The sequence below is a fragment of the Gadus morhua genome, chromosome 16 (assembly GCF_902167405.1).
Source record: "Gadus morhua chromosome 16, gadMor3.0, whole genome shotgun sequence".
Classification (NCBI taxonomy): Eukaryota; Metazoa; Chordata; class Actinopteri; order Gadiformes; family Gadidae; genus Gadus; species Gadus morhua.
The window spans coordinates 1,110,878-1,131,858 of record NC_044063.1 but is presented as its reverse complement, the minus strand read 5'-3'; the positions used below and the strand labels follow the sequence as shown (position 1 = coordinate 1,131,858).

At 51.0% G+C, this 20,981-nt stretch overlaps 2 protein-coding genes across 51 annotated transcripts; one reads left to right on the top strand and one right to left on the bottom strand.

The window, feature by feature from the left end:
• The first annotated feature begins 4,116 nt into the window (after window positions 1–4,116).
• Window positions 4,117–14,887, top strand: rab4b (RAB4B, member RAS oncogene family). 50 transcript variants are annotated; one of them, XM_030337436.1, is made up of 8 exons: window positions 4,117–4,279; window positions 6,462–6,542; window positions 8,096–8,210; window positions 8,308–8,370; window positions 9,737–9,891; window positions 11,281–11,376; window positions 11,918–14,150; window positions 14,233–14,887. In XM_030337436.1, the coding sequence occupies exons 1-7, from the start codon at window positions 4,264–4,266 to the stop codon at window positions 12,034–12,036; spliced, it is 645 nt and encodes a 214-aa protein (XP_030193296.1). In that variant the 5' UTR covers window positions 4,117–4,263; the 3' UTR covers window positions 12,037–14,150; window positions 14,233–14,887. The 50 variants fall into 50 exon arrangements, with proteins under 50 accessions (XP_030193296.1, XP_030193266.1, XP_030193287.1 ...); XM_030337406.1 differs by lacking the exons at window positions 4,117–4,279; window positions 6,462–6,542; window positions 8,096–8,210; ... (1 more) ...; window positions 9,737–9,891; window positions 11,281–11,376 and adding an exon at window positions 14,151–14,191 and having other exon boundaries at window positions 12,037–14,069; window positions 14,233–14,335; window positions 14,377–14,518; window positions 14,560–14,887; XM_030337427.1 differs by lacking the exons at window positions 4,117–4,279; window positions 6,462–6,542; window positions 8,096–8,210; ... (1 more) ...; window positions 9,737–9,891; window positions 11,281–11,376 and having other exon boundaries at window positions 12,037–14,089; window positions 14,131–14,150; window positions 14,233–14,273; window positions 14,315–14,376; window positions 14,560–14,887.
• Window positions 14,888–15,753: 866 nt separating this feature from the next.
• ap2s1 (adaptor related protein complex 2 subunit sigma 1) lies at window positions 15,754–20,146 on the bottom strand. The gene is made up of 5 exons (XM_030337445.1): window positions 19,951–20,146; window positions 18,853–19,002; window positions 18,545–18,658; window positions 17,828–17,887; window positions 15,754–17,169 (listed from the first exon to the last, which is right to left on the bottom strand). Exons 1-5 carry the CDS (start codon window positions 19,951–19,953, stop codon window positions 17,068–17,070), a joined length of 429 nt encoding a protein of 142 aa, XP_030193305.1. The 5' UTR covers window positions 19,954–20,146; the 3' UTR covers window positions 15,754–17,067.
• Window positions 20,147–20,981: the final 835 nt, after the last annotated feature.

Here is a 20,981-nt window from a genome sequence, read left to right as displayed (position 1 = left end):
TTACACTAACACAGCCTCTGCTCACCACTCACCCTCTCACCTTTACACTAACACAGCCTCTGCTCACTCCTCACCCTCTCACCTTTACACTAACACAGCCTCTGCTCACTCCTCACCCTCTCACCTTTACACTAACACAGCCTCTGCTCACTCCTCACCCTCTCACCTTAACACAACACAGCCTCTGCTCACTCCTCACCCTCTCACCTTTACGCTAACACAGCCTCTGCTCACTCCTCACCCTCTCACCTTTACACTAACAGCCTCTGCTCGCTCCTCACCCTCTCACCTTTACACTAACACAGCCTCTGCTCACTCCTCACCCGCTCACCTTTACACTAACACAGCCTCTGCTCACTCCTCACCCTCTCACCTTTACACTAACACAGCCTCTGCTCACTCCTCACCCTCTCACCTATACACTAACACAGCCTCTGCTCACTCCTCACCCTCTCACCTTTACACTAGCACAGCCTCTGCTCACTCCTCACCCTCTCACCTTTACACTAACACAGCCTCTGCTCACTCCTCACCCGCTCACCTTTACACGAACACAGCCTCTGCTCACTCCTCACCCTCTCACCTTTACACTAACACAGCCTCTGCTCACTCCTCACCCTCTCACCTTCACACTAACACAGCCTCTGCTCACTCCTCACCCTCTCACCTTTACACTAACACAGCCTTTGCTCACTCCTCACCCGCTCACCTTTACACTAACACAGCCTCTGCTCACTCCTCACCCTCTCACCTTTACACTAACACAGCCTGTGATCCTTCCCATCTCCTCTTCATCTCTCTGCTCCTCCTCCTCCTCCTCCTCATGTTCTACTGCCTTCTCCGCCTCATGAGTCCTGCCCTGACCAGCAGCTCTCTGTGAGGCCCCTGAGAACACAGGGGGCCCCAGGGGTCTCGGGGTCCTGAGTCTTCCTCCACGGTGAAGCCCACCTTCACCGTGGAGCCTCCTCCAGGTGTGACGGACTGAAGCGAGCTGGACGGTGAGGCACCTGCCCCCCCCCCCCTCTGAAGCTCCCCCCCCCTCTGAAGCCCCCCCCCCCCCCTCTGGTTCTCCCCCCAGCATGGGGTTGGGACGGCCCAGAACCACAGAGCACTGCACACACACAGATACTGACACAGGAACGCACACACACACACACACACACACACACACACACACACACACACACACACACACACACACACACAGGCACGCACACACACACACGCACACACCAATACCGACACAGGCACGCACACACACACCAGTACTGTCACAGGCACCCACACACACACACACACAAAGGAACACACACACCTGCACAAATACACATACACACACACACACACACACACACACACACACACAGACACACACACATACACAGACACAGGCACACACACACACACAGACACACACACAGATACACAGACACACACACACACACACACACACAGACACACACACACACACACACACACACACACACACACACACACACACACACACACACACACACACACACACACACACATACACACATACATTAGCTTCTGTACCTTTGCTCAGCAGATTTATTTCGGTCTTCCTGTCGTTCTGCTCGGCCTGCTCGGGAACGGCTGGAGAACGGAGTCAGGTTGCAGGTGTGAAGGAATGTTGGGTCAATAAAGCTGATTCTGAACATGTGACACACATACACACATACACAGATATACACATAACATACACACGTAACATACACACATGCACGGACAGACACATGCAGAGGGACAAAACTAGAGGTTAAAAACTGCCTGTGAAGTTGTGATCTGCTATCTTTAAATCACTGATTGAATGAGGATGTATTTCAGGACTTGGCCAATAACAACAGGCCACAAGGTCATGACCCCTTCTGAGCTCTGACGATGTCGTTCACTGTTACACAAACACACACACACACGCAAACGCACACTTAACATAAACACTTACACACTTACAAACACAAACGCACACACACTTACACAGACACACACACACACAACATAAACACACGCAAGCACACACTTAACATAAACCCTTACATACACACACAAACTTAAGATAAACACACAGACTCAGACAAACACACGCACACACGCACGCACACACACACGCACGCACACACATACGCACGCACGCACTGACTGTGGATCAGACCCCAGAAGCAGAAGAAGCAGGTAGACAACAGAGACACGGAGTGGACCACAGAGTGAGGAGAAGAGAAAAGCACAGGAACCTCCTCCCATACCTCCACCTTAGGACCCAACCCGGCCCTCCTCCACCAAAACACCTCCTCCTCCTCCCTGCTCCTCCTCCTCCTCCTCATCCTCCTGCTCCTCCTCCTCCTGCTCCTCCTCCTCCTCCCTGCTCCTCCTCCTCCTCCTCCTCCTCCTCCTCCTCCTCCTCCCTCCTCCTCCTCCTCCTCCTACTGCCACACTCCTCCTCCTCCCTCCTCCTCCCTCCTCCTCCTCCTGCTGCCACACTCCTCCTCCTCCTCCCCCCTCTTCCTCCTGCTGCCACTCCTCCTCCTCCTCCTCCTCTGTCTCCTCCTCCTCCTCCTCCTCCTGCTGCCACTCCTCCTCCTCCTCCTCCTCTGTCTCCTCCTCCTCCTCCTCCTCATCTGTCTCCTCCTCCTCCTCCCTCCTCCTCCTCCTCCTCCTCTGTCTCCTCCTCCTCATCCTCCTCCTCCTCATCTGTCTCCTCCTCCTCCTCCCTCCTCCTCCTCCTCCTCCTCTGTCTCCTCCTCCTCCTCCCTCCTCCTCCTCCTCCTCCTCCTCCTCCTCCTCTTCCTCCTCCTCTTCCTCCTGCTGCCACCCTCCTCCTCCTTAGGAAAACATCCGCTCCCCCACGCTGCTGATCCCAGTGTTTCCTCTCCTTTAATCTCCGGAGAGAGAGCTCTTAACAGGAGGAGGAGGAGGAGGAGGAGGAGGGGGAGGGCTGGGCAGAACAAAGGGAAGCCGCTCAAACACTCTGTGATTTATCACCTGCAAGCCCGAGGCCCTGGGTGTGTGTGTGTGTGTGGGAGTCTGTGCATGTGCACGTATGTATACATGTGGATGCGTTATGGAAAGGTGACGAATGAATACACAAAGAGACACACATTCCAGTAAGAAACCACAACAGAGAGGAAAGCGCTCTGATGTTGTTCGGTTCTTTCCACCTCAATTTCTGACAGACCTTTTGTGGCTAACACGGTCTTGTGTTACCTTTCTACCTGTCCCGCCCCCCCCCCCCCCCCCCCCCCCCCACACTCCACCCTGGTTGAAGGGACTGGCTCCAGCGACGTATTGACAAGAGGATGACCTAATTTTAATGAATAGTGGAAAGGTGTTTTATTCATGACATACTTTGTGTTAGTTGTTTCCCATCCAGCTGCATTTTATTGTTGATGAAATAAAGGTGATTATTATTAAATATATAATTTGTTACTTTTTAGAGCAGTTAATAGAGTTAATAGAGTTAGTTAATAGAGCAGATCAATCTGGATTCCTCTCTAAACACGTACAACATATTGTGCGTTGCTTGTTGCCTACAGCTATACAGACTATAAATTGCATTTTTACTTTTTCAACATTTAAATTGATTGTGTGGATTCAAATGTGTTTCTCGACGTATGGCATTCATCTATACTAAACTAAATAAAGTATACTACTAGTACACTAAATAATGTTATAAACGAAGAAACAATATATTGCACAAAACCAAACCCGGAGCATCACAGATCTGAGCGTGAAAGTAGTTCCTCAGTAGATCACCTGAGGCTCGCTGATCTGACTGTGAATGTAGTTCCTCACTCCTCAGTACATCATCACCTGCTGGAGGTTTTTAATCGTTTATCCTCGTCTGCCGTTTGGTGGCCAACCTTGTCACTACAAGTTATCACGAATATAAACGTTATGAGGAAGTTGATGAATAAAAATGGCACGATTCGGGGTGGAATAATAAATTGAATGTGAACTTCGTTAGTATAAAACAATAACTCAATGCAAAACCAAAAATACAAACATTAACGAACTGTAAACGTCAAGTGGTCTAAACGTCGTTGAACGTAAAAAGGCAACGTCATCACGTTACGTACGCCATGTTGTTTTCCCAGCGCCCCGAGCAGAAGCGACCTGAGCCGAGCGGAGCCGAGCGGTATCACGGAAACTACTGCGGAGACGAGGAGTAAACATCCCTGCCGACTGCGATCCGCTCCCTCCGCCTGAGACCGACAGCCCGCCGGCGGAGCTCCACTGACGGCCGCCATGTCTGAGACCTACGGTACGGAGGAGGGGTGTGTGTCTGTGTGTGTATGTCTGTCTTTCTGTTTGTGTATTTGCGTGTATGGATGTGTCTGTGTGTGATGGGGCTAGCTGACTCGTAGCCACATAGCTAAATATATGCTCTGATGACGTCGTGCAGCCTTCCGCTACCTGTTCAGCCCTGTGTGTGTGTGTGTGTGTGTGTGTGTGTGTGTGTGTGTGTGTGTGTGTGTGTGTGTGTGTGTGTGTGTGTGTGTGTGTGTGTGTGTGTGTGTGTGTGTGACCGACAGCATGAGACCAGTACGGATGCACTGGTCCACGGTCCACAGTGGAGAGCTGGACCGATGCCATCTCAAAGTACATCAACTTTGAGTGACAGCTGTCTGTGTCGACTCAACGCGCAGCCTGTGTGCGGCCCACCACCTGCCGAGCCCCCTGGGTCGGGCCGTCCGTCCAGGAACTGACAGTGGTTCCCTGGAGTGTTGCTCTCAGTCCGCTACACCCCGGGGTCACCTGATGAGTTTAGGCAAAGGACGTACTTAATGTATACTGTGAGAGGGTTGAAAAGGTACTGATGCTCTGGGGGTAATGAGACCAACCAGGCCTTCTGTACTGGCACCATGCAGTCTCACTATCTGGCGGTAATGAGACCAACCAGGCCTTCTGTACTGGCTCCATGCAGTCTCACTATCTGGCGGTAATGAGACCAACCAGGCCTTCTGTACTGGCTCCATGCAGTCTCACTATCTGGCGGTAATGACACCAACCAGGCCTTCTGTACTGGCACCATGCAGTCTCACTATCTGGTGGTAATGAGACCAACCAGGCCTTCTGTACTGGCACCATGCAGTCTCACTATCTGGTGGTAGAGGAGACCATCCCTTCTCTACTGGCTCCATGCAGTCTCACTATCTGGCGATAATGAGACCAGCCCTTCTCTACTGGCACCATGCAGTCCCTCTATCTCTAGACCTTAGCTTCATTGATCCATCCCTGTGGATGTCGGGGACACTGTTGGCGCGGGGTTGTGCTCAGGCTGGGCAGGGGGGTTCCTGACGTCTCTCTACCTGGTTCCTCACAGCACCTTGTGGCCCCACCGGAGGGCTGGACCAGCTGGACCAGGGTAGCCTTCGCTGCTGAAGGAGTTCCTCCTCCTGTTGTGTGCTCAGTGCTCAGCGACCGTGTTCTGCTTATCAACGGACCTCAGTGTTTGTTCATGGGACTCCGTTTGTACTGGTTTCTACGTCGTGTTCCCAGCGTATCAGCGCTGGTATCAGCGCTGGTATCAGCGCTGGTATCAGCGCTGGTATCAGCAGCTCCACCTCCTGCTCCTCAACACTCGCCTGGCATTAGCATAACCTTCATACTATCGTTTCTGTGGTTACTTTGGTCGGGCTTTTATCATTATTTATTCAGCATCATGTAGCTTGGTGTGGACACGGTGTTTCATGGTTGTAAACGTTGTTCTGTAAGGAACCCCCCCAATGCCGGATGAGATATCTGGTGATGTCACAGAGCCCAGTAACCAATCAGGCCTCTTGTTTCACCCTGTGACGCTCCGCCTCCCCGTGTTCTGACTCATTGACACCTTCACTGGTTTCCTCTCCACGCTGGTGCTCTTGTGGACGCTGTGGTCTGGTTGAGATGTGGTCGACGTGGCTCCTGTTGCAGTACGCCCTGAGCCGAGGGGTCGGGGATTCACCGCGGCCCGGGCGCTATCCCTGGGAGAGGAGCATTAACTGAGTGTGTTTAGGATGTCCCAGCAACACAACCTAAGGCTCATTTCCTTTCCCGGCGACAGAATCTTCAGGTTGCCTCCGATATCTCCACTCCCACGAGATCGCCTCGTGCTGAGCTGAATATCTAAACCAGTGTTTACCCCTAGAGGTTATAGCGGGTCATTATATTATATATATATAGTATAATGACCACACAGGAGTGTGCTGACGGTGCTGTTCACAGGCCTGTGATGATGGTACTGTTCATAGGAGTGTGAGCGTATCAAGTGCTGTTGTTCGAGGTAGTGCACATCCTGCTGTTCACCCACAAGGAGCCAGTGATCAGGCCGCTGAACTGGGCTGGGTGACACGGTGAAGCTCCTGCTCACCAGCTCTAGGAGACAGGGCGGCTGTTGTCTCGAGGCACGAGGCAGCAGCTGTCTTGGGCGTTGCTCACATATTTCTTGTACCTTTTCATTTCAGACTTCCTCTTCAAGTTCCTGGTGATTGGCAGCGCCGGTGCAGGGAAGTCCTGCCTCCTCCACCAGTTTATAGAGAGCAAGTGTGAGTCCCCTGCTGCAAACTGACATTACTACCATGGGTGCATAGCTCAGTGTTGATGAAGAGTTTCCTTGCTATTTTCCAGAATTGACCTTTTGTTTGCAGGTCTCAAATGGCACAGAGACATGCACACAAAATACTAATGAAGCTCTCAGTTGAGAAGGGCTGGAGAGCCAAACCAGTTTTGCCTCGCAGGCAAATGAAGCTGCCTGGTCCATGTCTGGGCTGGAGTTCATTGTGGTAGAGGGATCTTACCCATACTAATAGATATAGATATCAAACACCCATGCTACCTGGATCAGGCTCTGTTGGGCGCTCAGGGACGGCCTCAGCTTCACAGCACTAAGTGCTTACTTTGTAGCTGATCATGAAATAGATGGATAACAACTTTATGAATGCCCCAGAGGGGAAATCCCTCATCCCTCTGCAACAGCCCAGCAGCAGTGGAAGACACAGGATAAGATGCAACACAATAAAATACTATGTTCTAATAAAAACAAAAATATACGCTAAAGTAAATGCGGAAAAATACCATGATTAGTTCAGAGTAAAACACTGCGACCCATCTCCCAGGATTATGCTCTCTTATTGTTAAGAGTTGATCACCTTTAACCTCTGGTTAAATGTAAATGTAAATGAACATCAGCCAGCTCTGTAGCCTCCAGCAGACACAGCCCGGCCTGGAGAGACTTCCTCAGCGAGCACAGCAGCAGCTGTTGGACCTTACAACGAGACTTCCCTTTTAACACTAGATTTGTGTGATCACTTCCCATAAAGCCCCCACCTGGTGTTACTTCACAATAAGAGTCTCTGTCTGTCCCCACCTGGTGTTCCTTCACAATAAGTGTCTCTCTGTCCCCACCTCGTGTTCCTTCACAATAAGAGTCTGTCTGTCCCCACCTGGTGTTCCTTCACAATAAGAGTCTCTCTGTCCCCACCTCGTGTTCCTTCACAATAAGAGTCTCTCTCTGTCCCCACCTGGTGTTCCTTCACAATAAGAGTCTCTGTCTGTCCACACCTGGTGTTCCTTCACAATAAGAGTCTCACTCTGTCCCCACCTGGTGTTCCTTCACAATAAGAGTCTGTCTGTCCCCACCTGGTGTTCCTTCACAATAAGAGTCTGTCTCTGTCCCCACCTGGTGTTCCTTCACAATAAGAGTCTGTCTGTCCCCACCTGGTGTTCCTTCACAATAAGAGTCTCTCTGTCCCCACCTGGTGTTCCTTCACAATAAGAGTCTGTCTGTCCCCACCTGGTGTTCCTTCACAATAAGAGTCTCTCTGTCCCCACCTGGTGTTACTTCACAATACGAGTCTGTCTCTGTCCCCACCTGGTGTTCCTTCACAATAAGAGTCTGTCTCTGTCCCCAACTGGTGTTCCTTCACAATAAGAGTGTCTGTCCCCACCTGGTGTTCCTTCACAATAAGAGTCTGTCTGTCCCCACCTGGTGTTCCTTCACAATAAGAGTCTGTCTGTCCCCACCTGGTGTTCCTTCACAATAAGAGTCTGTGTGTCCCCACCTGGTGTTCCTTCACAATAAGAGTCTGTGTGTCCCCAGTCAAGCAGGACTCCAACCACACCATCGGGGTGGAGTTCGGCTCGCGGGTTGTGAACGTTGCCGGGAAGACGGTCAAACTGCAGATCTGGGACACGGCCGGCCAGGAGCGCTTCAGGTAAACCCCACTTCCTGTTCAGGGACGGGTCACTTCCTGTTTCAGCGCTACTGGGTGAAGGGTCAGTGGTGGACTCTGAGCTCTGCTCTGCTCGCAGGTCGGTGACGCGCAGTTACTACCGAGGGGCGGCTGGCGCCCTACTGGTCTACGACATCACCAGGTACACACACACACACACACACACACACACACACACACACACACACACACACACACACACACACACACACACACACACACACACACACACACACACACACACACACACACACACACACACCCCTGTGATCCGCAGCGTGGGAAACACTGGGTTTGTTGTGGGGAATCAGCCGGCGTGTGATTGGTCTTTATTTAATTGGTATGTTCATGGTCATTAACAAGATGGATGGCTGTTTTTACCTTAAAGGACGTCTTAGTTTGTTTTGTGTGCATTTCCCAACCCCGACTAAAGCTGAGATGAGGGGAACATCCCTAACTCTGTAGTCGGGTCTTTTTTATCAACATTATTATCGGTTGGTGTATGCGTGAAGTCTGTAGCATGTCGCTTCGGTATTCTGTGCAGCATGAAGCCACGGTAGCATGTAGCTTCATGGAGTGACATGTCAAACCAGATGTAGTAATAATCATAATACGTTTATTTAGCATTGCCTTTTCATGATACTGCAAGGATGAACCTTAGCATTAAGACTTAGTGTCCTTAACCAAACTAGAGGCCCAAACTCAGAGACGGACTAGAGGCTGAGTTCAGCTCAGACCAACTAGAGGCTGAGTTCAGCTCAGACCGACCAGAGGCTGAGTTCAGCTCAGACCGACCAGAGGCTGAGTTCAGCTCAGACCGACCAGAGGCTGAGTTCAGCTCAGACCGACCAGAGGCTGAGTTCAGCTCAGACCGACCAGAGGCCGAGTTCAGCTCAGACCGACCAGAGGCTGATTTCAGCTCAGACCGACCAGAGGCTGAGTTCAGCTCAGACAGACCAGAGGCTGAGTTCAGCTCAGACCGACCAGAGGCTGAGTTCAGCTCAGACCGACCAGAGACTGAGTTCAGCTCAGAGAGGCCAACCAGTGGCTGAGTTCAGCTCAGACCGACCAGAGGCCCAGTTCAGCTCAGACAGACTAAAGGGTGAGTTCAGCTCAGAGAGGCGAACCAGAGGCCAGTAAGTGGTTTAGGGATGACGAGCAGCCCAGTGATTTCATCCCTCAGCTGCAGCTGATTACCCAGCGGGCCCCTCCCCCTGTCCCGGACACGGCGGGCGGTTGCTATGGCGACGGGTGACCTCACCTCACAAGCAGTTAAAAGCCCTTCACCCCCTCTCCCCCCCCAACATGTTTTTAGCTGGCTTGGACTATTGAATTTGATGCGAATGAAAACCATTGGGAAAGACACACACACACACACACACACACACACACACACACACACACACACACACACACACACACACACACACACACACACACACACACACACACACACACACACACACACACCCCCCACCCTCTAACGTGTTGTGGCTCGGTGTGTCCAGCCGGGAGACGTACAACGCGCTGACCAACTGGCTGACGGACGCCCGCACGCTGGCCAGCCCCAACATCATCATCATTCTGTGTGGCAACAAGAAGGACCTGGACGCCGACCGTGAGGTCACCTTCCTGGAGGCCTCCCGCTTCGCCCAGGAGAACGGTACCTCACCAGCACTCTGACGACGTGACCCTCACCGAGCACTCATCAGTACCGACTAGGGCTGTAACGATGCGTGTATCTAAACCGAAATCGCGGCACTCAAAGCCACGAACCCGTCTCGCGGTGTGAGAAGGCAGCAGCGCGATGCGCCCTTTCTAACTCTCGGTCAAATTGGCAGATGGAAATTTGCTAATAATCTGCCTAAATAATAGTCTGCAGACACCGCTCCTCCATTGATGCCGTAAGTCTGCGACCAGATGCCCTCTCTGTGATGACAGCTCTCCGTGGCTACGGAGGATTGCATTTCTCCACAGCCGTCGAAGTCCTGATAAGCGATATGAGCGACATTTATCCAGAGTGGGCCAAGCGCGAAAAAAAATAGCCTGTGTGATCCTGTCTCTATAGTTTTGTGTGATTTGACCGGCAGTTGGTCTGCTTATAGGTCGGCATGAAGCGGCCACCGATTATTGACAGGATGGGTACTTTATTCTACCAGACTCGTTCGCTTCTTCACTAGACTCACACACTACCGCTCGCTCTCCTCGCTCGTCCACCCACTCGCTGACGTCACTCACACACATACGCACACTGCCATTCTCGCGCACACACATACATTCGTGTTAGATGTTCATGTTTTTTCCCATCTATTGAAAGTTAGGCTGTTAAACAAGTTGCATTCTATACGGCCTGATTATGTCATTATTTAAGCTACAAAGCCTAATAATAAGCGCTTCTAGGATATTTGACTAAACCACCAAACTAGTTGAGGGTTTTTGCCTACCAGCAAGCATCCTCCAACTGCAATCTTTGGTTATTAATTTAGTATTCTTTCTGTTCAAATCTTTACAGTGTTCCAAATTATTTGTTATTAAATGTTACATTAGGTTAATTGTTATATAAGTGTTGTTGAAATAAAATGCTTTTTAAATGTAAAAAAATCGTGGGATCTATCAAACCGTGGGTAAAAAAATCGTGATACAAACTGAATCGTGAGTTGGTGTATCTTTACAGCCCTAGTAACGACGTGACACTTAACGAGCACTCATCAGTAACGACGTAACACTGAACGAGCACTTCACTAACGATGTAACCCTAACGAGCACTCATCACTATCAATGTGATCCTTAACGAGCACTCATCACTAAAAATGTAACCCTTAACGAGTATGACATCACCACTGTGATGGACTAATTCTAATTATCTATATATATTGAAAGTATTATATCGACAGCATTAGATCTATCCATAACATTATACAACAGGAAACACATGCAATGCAAGCACCAAAGTCAAAGTCAATATTTGCGATGTAGTGAAGGTGAACTTTAATCGTTGACCTTCCCTCAGCCAGCCCTCCTCCTCCCTCCTGATGCGTCTTGTCTCCTGCAGAGCTCATGTTCCTGGAAACCAGCGCTCTGACCGGGGAGAACGTAGAGGAGGGCTTCCTGAAGTGTGCCCGCACCATCCTCAACAAGATAGACTCAGGTACTCTCTATGTCTGTCTCACACTCTGTCTGACGCGCTACAGATCTACTGGTCTATGTCTCTAGCTCTATGTCTGACGGGCTACAGATCTACAGGTCTGTGTCTCTAGCTCTATGTCTGAAGGGCTACAGGTCTATGTCTCTAGCTCTATGTCTGACGGGCTACAGGTCTATGTCTCTAGCTCTATGTCTGGCGGTCTACAGGTCTATGTCTCTAGCTCTATGTCTGAAGGGCTACAGGTCTATGTCTCTAGCTCTATGTCTGACGGTCTACAGGTCTATGTCTCTAGCTCTATGTCTGAAGGGCTACAGGTCTATGTCTCTAGCTCTATGTCTGACGGTCAACAGGTCTGTGTCTCTAGCTCTATGTCTGAAGGGCTACAGGTCTATGTCTCTGGCTCTATGTCTCTAGCTCTATGTCTACAGGTCTATGTCTCTAGCTCTATGTCTGACGGACTACAGATCTACAGGTCTATGTCTCTAGCTCTATGTCTGGCGGTCTACAGGTCTATGTCTCTAGCTCTACGCCCTCTGTGTTCCAGGTGAGCTGGACCCAGAGCGAATGGGCTCCGGGATCCAGTACGGCGACGCCTCCCTGAGGCAGCTCCGCCAGCCCCGGGGGGCGGGGCCCGCACAGATCAAGCAGCAATGTAACTGCTAGGGGGGGGGCCCTCCGGGGCCCGGGGCCGGTGAGCAGGAGCCCCCCGGTGGGGCGGTGACCTCTGCCCTGTGACCTCTGCCCCCGGCCCGGGCGGGGAACTCCTGACTGAACATGCAAGGCTGGTGAAGAACCTCCGGAGAAGATCCATGGACCTCCTCCTCCTCTCCTTCAGACCTCCTCCTCCTCCTCCTCCTCCTCCTCCTCCTCCTCCTCCTCCCAGACCACCTCCTCCTCCTCCTCCTCCTCCTCCTCCTCCTCCTCCTCCTCCTCCTCCTCCTCCTCTTCCTCCTCCTCTCCTCCCAGACCTCCTCCTCCTCCTCCTCCCTCTTCCTCCTCCTCCCCCCTCCTCCTCCTCCTCCAGGGGTCCCAGGTCCTCCTACGAACCCGTTTTATGTCTCCTCTGGATCTCTTTCTTTGGTTGTTTTATTAACACTCCCGGTGTTGTAGTGTTTGACCCAAACTGAAGATGTTGTATTTATTATTCAGTCGGTCAGCGAGGACGTGGTGTCCGCCCCCCGGGGGGTAAAGATCAGACTGCGTGTTGAACCCCTGTTTGCACTAGAGGTCCCAATCAGGAGCGGCGGGGGTGGGGGGGGGGTATTGTGAGCGCCCCTCCCGGTCATGCTTCTTAAATCATTATTCATCCGACATCTTCAGGGTTTAGGTCCAGTGACTTAAAAAACCCCAAAAATAACGATTTATTTTAAAATAATGAATGATTGTCTTTTATTTTTATCAAGTTGGGGCTGCATTTTTTTTTTTTGTCAAATTAGGACTCCAGTCTTATCGACGATCACCCTGTCAAACCAAGTGCTCCACACACGAGGTGTGTGTGCTCCAGAGTCCGGCACTATAACCCTAATGTAGACGGCCTTAGTAATCTCATTTACAAAGTGTACTTTCTCCAGTCGGCCTCCAAAGGTCCACCCATAAAGGAATATAAACGCCCCGGCACCACGTAGGCCCGCCGGCTTATCAAGAGCACAAAGTCCTTTACCCCTGTGTTTAGAGGACAACAACTCCCATGATCCTTTGCTTTGTGCTTGCTCCGTTGTTTAGGTTCCCTGTGCTTTGGCCCACAGCTCAGGTCATAAGTCTGTGAACACAGACGTGTCCCACTGCCCCACCCTGCCTCCGTGTTCATGTCTTCATCCTGCCTCTGTTCATGTCTTCACCCTGCCTCCGTGTTCATGTCTTCATCCTGCCTCTGTTCATGTCTTCACCCTGCCTCCGTGTTCATGTCTTCACCCTGCCTCCGTGTTCATGTCTTCACCCTGCCTCTGTGTTCATGTCTTCATCCTGCGTCTTTTCATGTCTTCATCCTGCCTCCGTGTTCATGTCTTCATCCTGCCTCTGTTCATGTCTTCATCCTGCCTCCGTGTTCATGTCTTCATCCTGCCTCTGTTGTTATGTTATCTTCCTGCTGCCCCTGCATATTTTTACCGGTTTTATGGAGTGTTTTCATGGAAGGCCAGGAGGAGCCTGGCTTGTTTGGCCCCGATGCCGCGCGCAGGGAGCCCTCCACCCCCATTCGGAGGTCACCCCAGGTTGCCAGGGTCACGCAGAGGTCACCGTCTCCTCCCTCTGGTGTTTGGCTGGAGGCAGCAGCAGCTCTCTCTCGGAGTGCGGTCGGTTGTTCCAGAGCAGGCCCAGATGTTCCCAGATGTTCCCTCCCTGGAAGCGGCCCTGGGTCACTCCAGAGAGAAGGAGGGGACTTCCTCTGCGCTACGAGTTCCTCTGGGCCTCCAGCGCAGGGAGAAGAAGGGTTCAGCCTCACATGGAGATCTCCCCGGGCGCCCTGTCACTGTTGGTTTAGTGACCAGGCAGATGATCAGACCAGTACAGTGGAGGTCAGACCAGTACAGTGGAGGTCAGACCAGTACAGTGGAGGTCAGACCAGTACAGTGGAGTTCAGACCAGTACAGTGGAGTTCAGACCCAGTACAGTGGAGGTCAGACCAGTACAGTGGAGTTCAGACCAGTACAGTGGAGTTCAGACCCAGTACAGTGGAGGTCAGACCCAGTACAGTGGAGGTCAGACCAGTACAGTGGAGGTCAGACCCAGTACAGTGGCGGGACGACCAGTACAGTGGAGGTCAGACCAGTACAGTGGAGGTCAGACCCAGTACAGTGGCGGGACGACCAGTACAGTGGAGGTCAGACCCAGTACAGTGGCGGGACGACCAGTACAGTGGAGTTCAGACCAGTACAGTGGAGTTCAGACCCAGTACAGTGGAGGTCAGACCCAGTACAGTGGCGGGACGACCAGTACAGTGGAGGTCAGACCCAGTACAGTGGAGGTCAGACCCAGTACAGTGGCGGGACGACCAGTACAGTGGAGGTCAGACCAGTACAGTGGAGTTCAGACCAGTACAGTGGAGTTCAGACCCAGTACAGTGGAGGTCAGACCAGTACAGTGGAGTTCAGACCAGTACAGTGGAGTTCAGACCAGTACAGTGGAGTTCAGACCCAGTACAGTGGAGGTCAGACCCAGTACAGTGGCGGGACGACCAGTACAGTGGAGGTCAGACCCAGGCCTGCATCCTTCCCTCTAGAGGAGCTCTCTCCTGTACCCCAGACCTGTGGGGGCCCAGGGCCGACCCACTGGTTTGTAGGTAGTAGTAATGCTGCTGCTGGTGCTGCTGGTGTGTGCGTGTATGGAGGTGGGCGGGGATGGGGTCACCATGAGACAGACCCGTTAAACCATTTTGTTGTGCAAAAATGTTAAACGCTTTTGATTTGTCTCCTTCTGCAAGTGCACTTTTTTTTATTTTAGACTTTGGTTCTGTCAATATGCTGTACCTATAGAATTGTATATTTTATTTGAACTGTAATAAAGGTGTTTGATTGTAGAGGCTGTTCTTTGTCTGCAGGACTCCACTGAGTGGACTATGAGTGGTGAGCCAGTGTCCTCCTTCCGAGTTCAGGTGATTGACTGTGGAGAACGTGTTCCAGACATCAGCTGGAGAGAATCTGTTCACTTTTCAGATCGTAAGGTTTTACGGAGTTAAAAACGCGTCTGTACTTTCTGTTTCAGATGTAAACGTAAGGTGACTTCATGTTGACTATCCTACTGTGTAAAGGGGTTTAAGGACAGCCAGATCATACATGTCTGTCTGTATCATCAGGTCCCCAGAGGCCCTCCAGATGAACTGGTCTCAGCAGCCACAGGGTTGTTCTCAGATCAGTTGGCGCTTAGTAACTGATCTTTAATCGTAAGTGTACATCTTACTTTGTCATCGATGCAAATTAGATTTGATTGTAGTATTGTCTACTATGGATGTTGATTCCTCTTTGATTGTAATTGTTATCAGTTCTCAGTAAACTGGTCCCAGTCTTCAACTGGACCGTGTCCCTGGGTGATGGGGGAGGCTCTTGCTCTGGGGTGGGGGGAGAACTCGCCCTCATGAAGACTAAAAGCCTTGTGGATCTCTTCCAGGAGGGCTGGTCAATAGCAGAGCGATAGAGTTCCGTAATGTAACTGGAGTGGATGTATTGACTGATGCATCGATCCTGGACAGGCTGTTAGATGACCTCATCACTGGATGGCAGGCTGTTGTTAGAAGCTGTTCTGCTAGTTTTTTCACTAGATGGTGCTAATTCACTGAACCTCAATGCCCCCTCTGGTCAAAGTCAAGAGAGGAACATGCAGTCAGAATATGTCATCAGTTAAAGCGGTTGCAGGAGTTGTATATTTGACCAAATAATGCAATGTTGATTGTATTTGGTACTTAATTTGTCTTTAATATGTACACATCGAATAACATGGGTGAGCCGTACAATGGAGGAGAACTCAACACATCAATACGGCCAGGAAGGTTTCACCAGGGCCAGGAAGGTTTCACCAGGTCAGACAATCACACGGGGGGGGGGGGGGGGGGGTCATTTGAGGGAATGGGGTACAAATGAGAATGTTAATGTTAAGTGAGGAAGTTTCGACGTGTCCTAGTAAGCCTAGAACTGCTTCCTTAAACAGATAATATAACGCTATAAACAGATCATATAGGGGATCACTAATCTCTTTACATTTGGGGAATGACACTAGCTTCCATTACTTAATTCGACAACATACATGTTATACTTCACAATACTACCTTACATCAAATATAGTATGTTTCCAACTAACAAGATTTCTCCTTCCCTTAGACAGATGTGGTTGTTTTCATACACTTACATTTGTATTTGAAGTTAAAAGCCTCACCAACACCATTCATTTTGAGCTGCATGTTAGTTGTAAAGCTAGCAGAGTTAGCGGTGAGCTCTGACCCGGTTCAGGTTAACGTGACAAACACTCAGGTTCCCTTCATCCAGCGGGCCGCAGACGGCTCTGCGGGTCAGAGGGGAGGGCGACGCCCACAGAACTACTCAGTAATATCTGGTGGTGACGCTCTGGTGAGACGTCGTGTTCCAGTGATCAAATGAACCCTTCTTTCCTCAGAGAGGCGGTTGATTGACTGAGAGGTACGTGAGGGGCGGGGGTTAGTGCTGTAGGGTTAGGTTAGTGCTGTAGGGGTTAGAGACAGACCAGGAGATCATCTGGGGTAGTCACCTCATTGCTTGGTACAGATTAATAACGTGAAGACGAACTGGCCTTGACCTCATGTGTTGAACCTGCCTCTGCCTTTGAGCAAACAATATAAAGTACTGTTGTTCATCAAGGTTTTGAAATGTTAAAGTTTACATGTAAAAATGCAACGTTTTAAAAGACACCATATACTTCTACGAGCCATGTTGTTTATCAGTGGAGAACAGAGTCACAAACACGCTGAGACACTGGACAGATGGCTGGACCACCGAAGCCCCGTGACCCTGGGCGACCAACGTTAAACAATACTGTCTGGAGGCTCTGGATTGGTTCATCTTCCTGGACAAGCCCCGCCCCTCCGTGGAGGTTCTTCAGAGAGGAGGGGTCTGATCTGGAGCTGCAGCCAATCAGAAGCGGTCCTCTCCAGGTGACGGGGGGCGGGGTTAGGAGGGGTGGGGGTACTAGGCTACTATGACGCAGGTACAAACGATGGGGGTGGGGGGGGCGCTACTCCAGGGACTGGAGCATCAGCAGCTGCTTCAGGACCTTCGTCTGGCTCGTCTCCCGAATCTCCCCGGCCAGGAACATCTCGTCCACCACCGTGTACACCTGGAGGAGAGAGAGGTCAGAGGGGGAGAGAGAGGTCAGAGGGGGAGAGAGAGGTCAGAGGGGGGATGAGAGAGGGGGAGAGAGAGGTCAGAGGGGGAGAGAGAGAGAGGTCAGAGGGGGAGAGAGAGAGGTCGGAGGAGGAGAGAGGGGTCAGAGGAGGAGAGAGGGGTCAGAGGAGGAGAGGGGTCAGAGGAGGGAGGAGAGGAAGAGGAGAGGTCAGAGGAGGAGAGAGAGAGGTCAGAGGAGGAGAGAGAGAGGTCAGGAGGAGAGAGGGGTCAGAGGAGGAGAGAGGGGTCAGAGGAGGGAGGAGAGGAAGAGGAGAGAGGTCAGAGGAGAACCACACTAGTTTATTCATTGATACGTTCGGATAGGAAGAGCAGATTCGCATTTAGACTCTGGGTGAGAAGGGAATGATCTTAAAGCGTTAATTAAAGGAGTCTGCTAATGACATCAAAGCATCCTGAGGATGTTCACAGCCTCACTGATATTTAATCACTCTCATATATCTACTGATACATCAGCATCAGACAAACACGTATCTGATGAAGGAAGGAGGGGGAGGAAACCGCCAATCTAATAACCAACATTCTAACCAACTCAATGTTTGCTTTATCAACAGTTAATCGCACAAGTTTAATCTAAAAGTATTCATCTTTACCTTATAGAAGTTGAACACCAGGTCCAGCTCACACACGTTGTGGAAATATTCATTCAGCACCTTGAGGAACAGAAGTCGATGTTAACCACGAAGCCTCTGCTCTCTGGACACGGTGAACTAATCAGCAGAGGTCGGCTGCACCTCATTCAGCCGCCCTCTGGCCAGACTCACGGTTTAGCAGAGGAACACCACATAGTGGCTCATGGGAAAACCTTTGATGTTGGAGAACGGGGAATCCATTTTTCTTTTTATTAAATTAATTTATAGGAAAACAACATTCCAGCATGAATATTTATTCAGCAGTGAATGAATAACCTGTTTGTGTCCGCATGGTTCCGGAGCCCTTGCAGGTCTGTTAATTATTACCAAGCGTTTGCCCCAAATAGCCTTTAAGCTGATGGGTGCTCACTTATGTTTAATACATTTTACAGCCTTATACACCCTGACATCTCTGTTACAAAACTTATTCAAAGTTCATTTCCTGCTTGAGAGAAAGCTTCCTGTCAAGCTGCAGCTGGAGAAGAGGAAGCCATCACTCATTATTCATTAACTGAACTCCATTCAGATGATGTCAAGGGGGCTGTGTTTGGTGAAGACAGACAGACACAGACAGACACGGACAGACACGGACAGACACAGACAGACACAGACAGACACAGACAGACACAGACAGACACAGACAGACACAGACAGACGGACACACAGACGACCGCGTACCTCTACGAAGTTGTGGATGCCCTCCAAGTAGGCCAGGTTGTTGTCCGTCACGTCCACGCAGATACAGAAGTACAGCCCCGCGTAGCGCCGGTAGATGATCTTAAAGTTCCTGAACTGGAGAACGAGACAAACGACACGTCCGTTACAGAAGTTCAGCGCAGCAGCAGAAACAATTGTTCCTGATAGAACCACGCTCAGGTCCTGACAGGACGGAGCTCAGGTCCTAACAGAACCGCTCTCAGGTCCTGACAGGACGATGCTCAGGTCCTGAAAGGACGATGCTCAGGTCCTGACAGGACGATGCTCACCTCCACAAAGTTGGTGTGCTTGGCGTCGCGGACGGTCACCACGGCGTGCACCTCCTCGATCAGCTTCTGCTTCTCGTCGTCGTCGAACTGCATGTACCACTTGGCCAGCCGCGTCTTGCCGGCTCGGTTCTGGATCAGAATGAAGCGAATCTACGGATGAAGAGAGGACAGCGTTAGACGTGGCAGCGGGTCCGTAGTGACACCGAGACAGAAGGAGGGCCAGACAGATGGCCACGACTCTACGGGGATCCAAAGACCTCCACCAGATGTTCTACTGCTCTGTGTGGATGTGACCGCCATGACACAGGCCCCACTGTCAGACCTCAGCAGGACTGGGCAGCAGTCAGGGCTAAGGAGGAGGTGGGCCTGAACCTAGTCCTTGCTCAGGGCTAAGGAGGGGGAGGTCCTGAACCTAGTCCTGGCTCAGGGCTAAGGAGGAGGAGGTCCTGAACCTAGTCCTGGCTCAGGGCTAAGGAGGAGGTGGTCCTGAACCTAGTCCTGGCTCATACCCTTGCAAGAGCACGTTGCAGCCTCCAGCGCATTCTAGATTATTAGTACAAGAATATAACAAGTATAAAATACACGTTTCAAGTGTGCTTCTTTCTGTAAGGTTTGAGACATTGAAGACCTCAAGACCTCTAGGTGAGGACCAGACTTCGGAAGACCTCCAACAGATGCTTGATATGATATTAAATGAAATGAAGACGTAGACCCCCCCGGTGCCCCCCCAGGTCTCCCGGGTCAAGGGCAAGTCTCCCTGGTCCGGGACTAACCCTCCATGGTCCGGGTCCAGTCTCCCTGGTCCCGGACTAACCCTCCCAGGCCCGGGACTAACCCTCCCTGGTCCGGGACTAACCCTCCCTGGTCTGGGACTAACCCTCCCTGGTCCGGGACTAACCCTCTCTGGTCCGGGACTAACCCTCCCTGGCCCGGGGCTAACCCTCCCTGGTCCGGGTCCAGGTCTCCCTGGTCCGGTACTAACCCTCCCTGGTCCGGGACCAACCCAGGTCGTTTCGAGCTAGCTTAGCGTTAGCCCCCGTTTACATGTCACTGATGATTACAGACAGAATGCGGTCATGTTCCGGTCACAAAGCTCACCATCGTGCGGCTTCAGCGTCTGCGGTAAAGTCCGTCCTAAAGTGGTTCAGTGACAGCCGGGCTCCTCTGTTCACTGGATCATCGGCGGGATTATTTAATATTAGCAGTCTGCAGCTCGCCCGCTAGGTTCTTCCTGCTAACAGGAAGTCCAGGTACAGCTGCAGGCCGCATTGCATCATGGGGAATGTAGTTGACGTCCATCAACGTACACTGGACCGGAAGTAGAATTTCACTGCAACAACCACAAGGCCTCGCGGCTCTGATCACGAGGAGCCGTACGATATCAAGATCATAATATTCATGTATATAGATTTATGAATCCTGTCATATAGTTCCATATAAAATAGATGGATTAATCCGGTCATATGGATATATAAATCATTTGATAAATATGCATACATCATTTATGAAAGGCGCCTCTAAATTAAATGTATTATTATTATTATTTAAAATAGATGAATTAATCCTGTCATATAGATGCAGGGGTGGACTGGCCATCTGGCATACCGGGCATCGTCCCGGTGGGCCGTTGACCCAATGTGGGCCGGTCCGGTCCGCTATGTTTTCTTTTTTCCTCTCTCTCTAAATTCCCTCCAATTGGGCCGGCCAATGGGCTACAGAGAGCTAGCAGTGTGTTGCCAGCATCGACGCATATTATTGGTCTATGTTTGTCATTGTCAATCAATCATGGGCTGACAGGCTCAGAGAGCCCTGACAGTGCTGTCAATCACAACACATACCAGGGTGGGCGGGACCTCATGGCATGGGCCAGAGTCGCGGGAGCCGGTACGGAGCTGAAAACGCCCGGGTTCAATGTTAAATGTTCAAAATTGACAGACCTATTTGGTGCCGGGGTCCACACCCCAGCAGGTGCTGCTGCGCCAGGAGACGAGCGAGTGGAGGCATATATGCTAAGTAACGTTAGCCTGGGGCTAGCTAGGCTACATTTTGAGACATGTCCAAAACAAAGTAGAAAACGTTTTTACATTGAATTTGATGTGACCTAATTAACTGCATACTTGTGACAACAT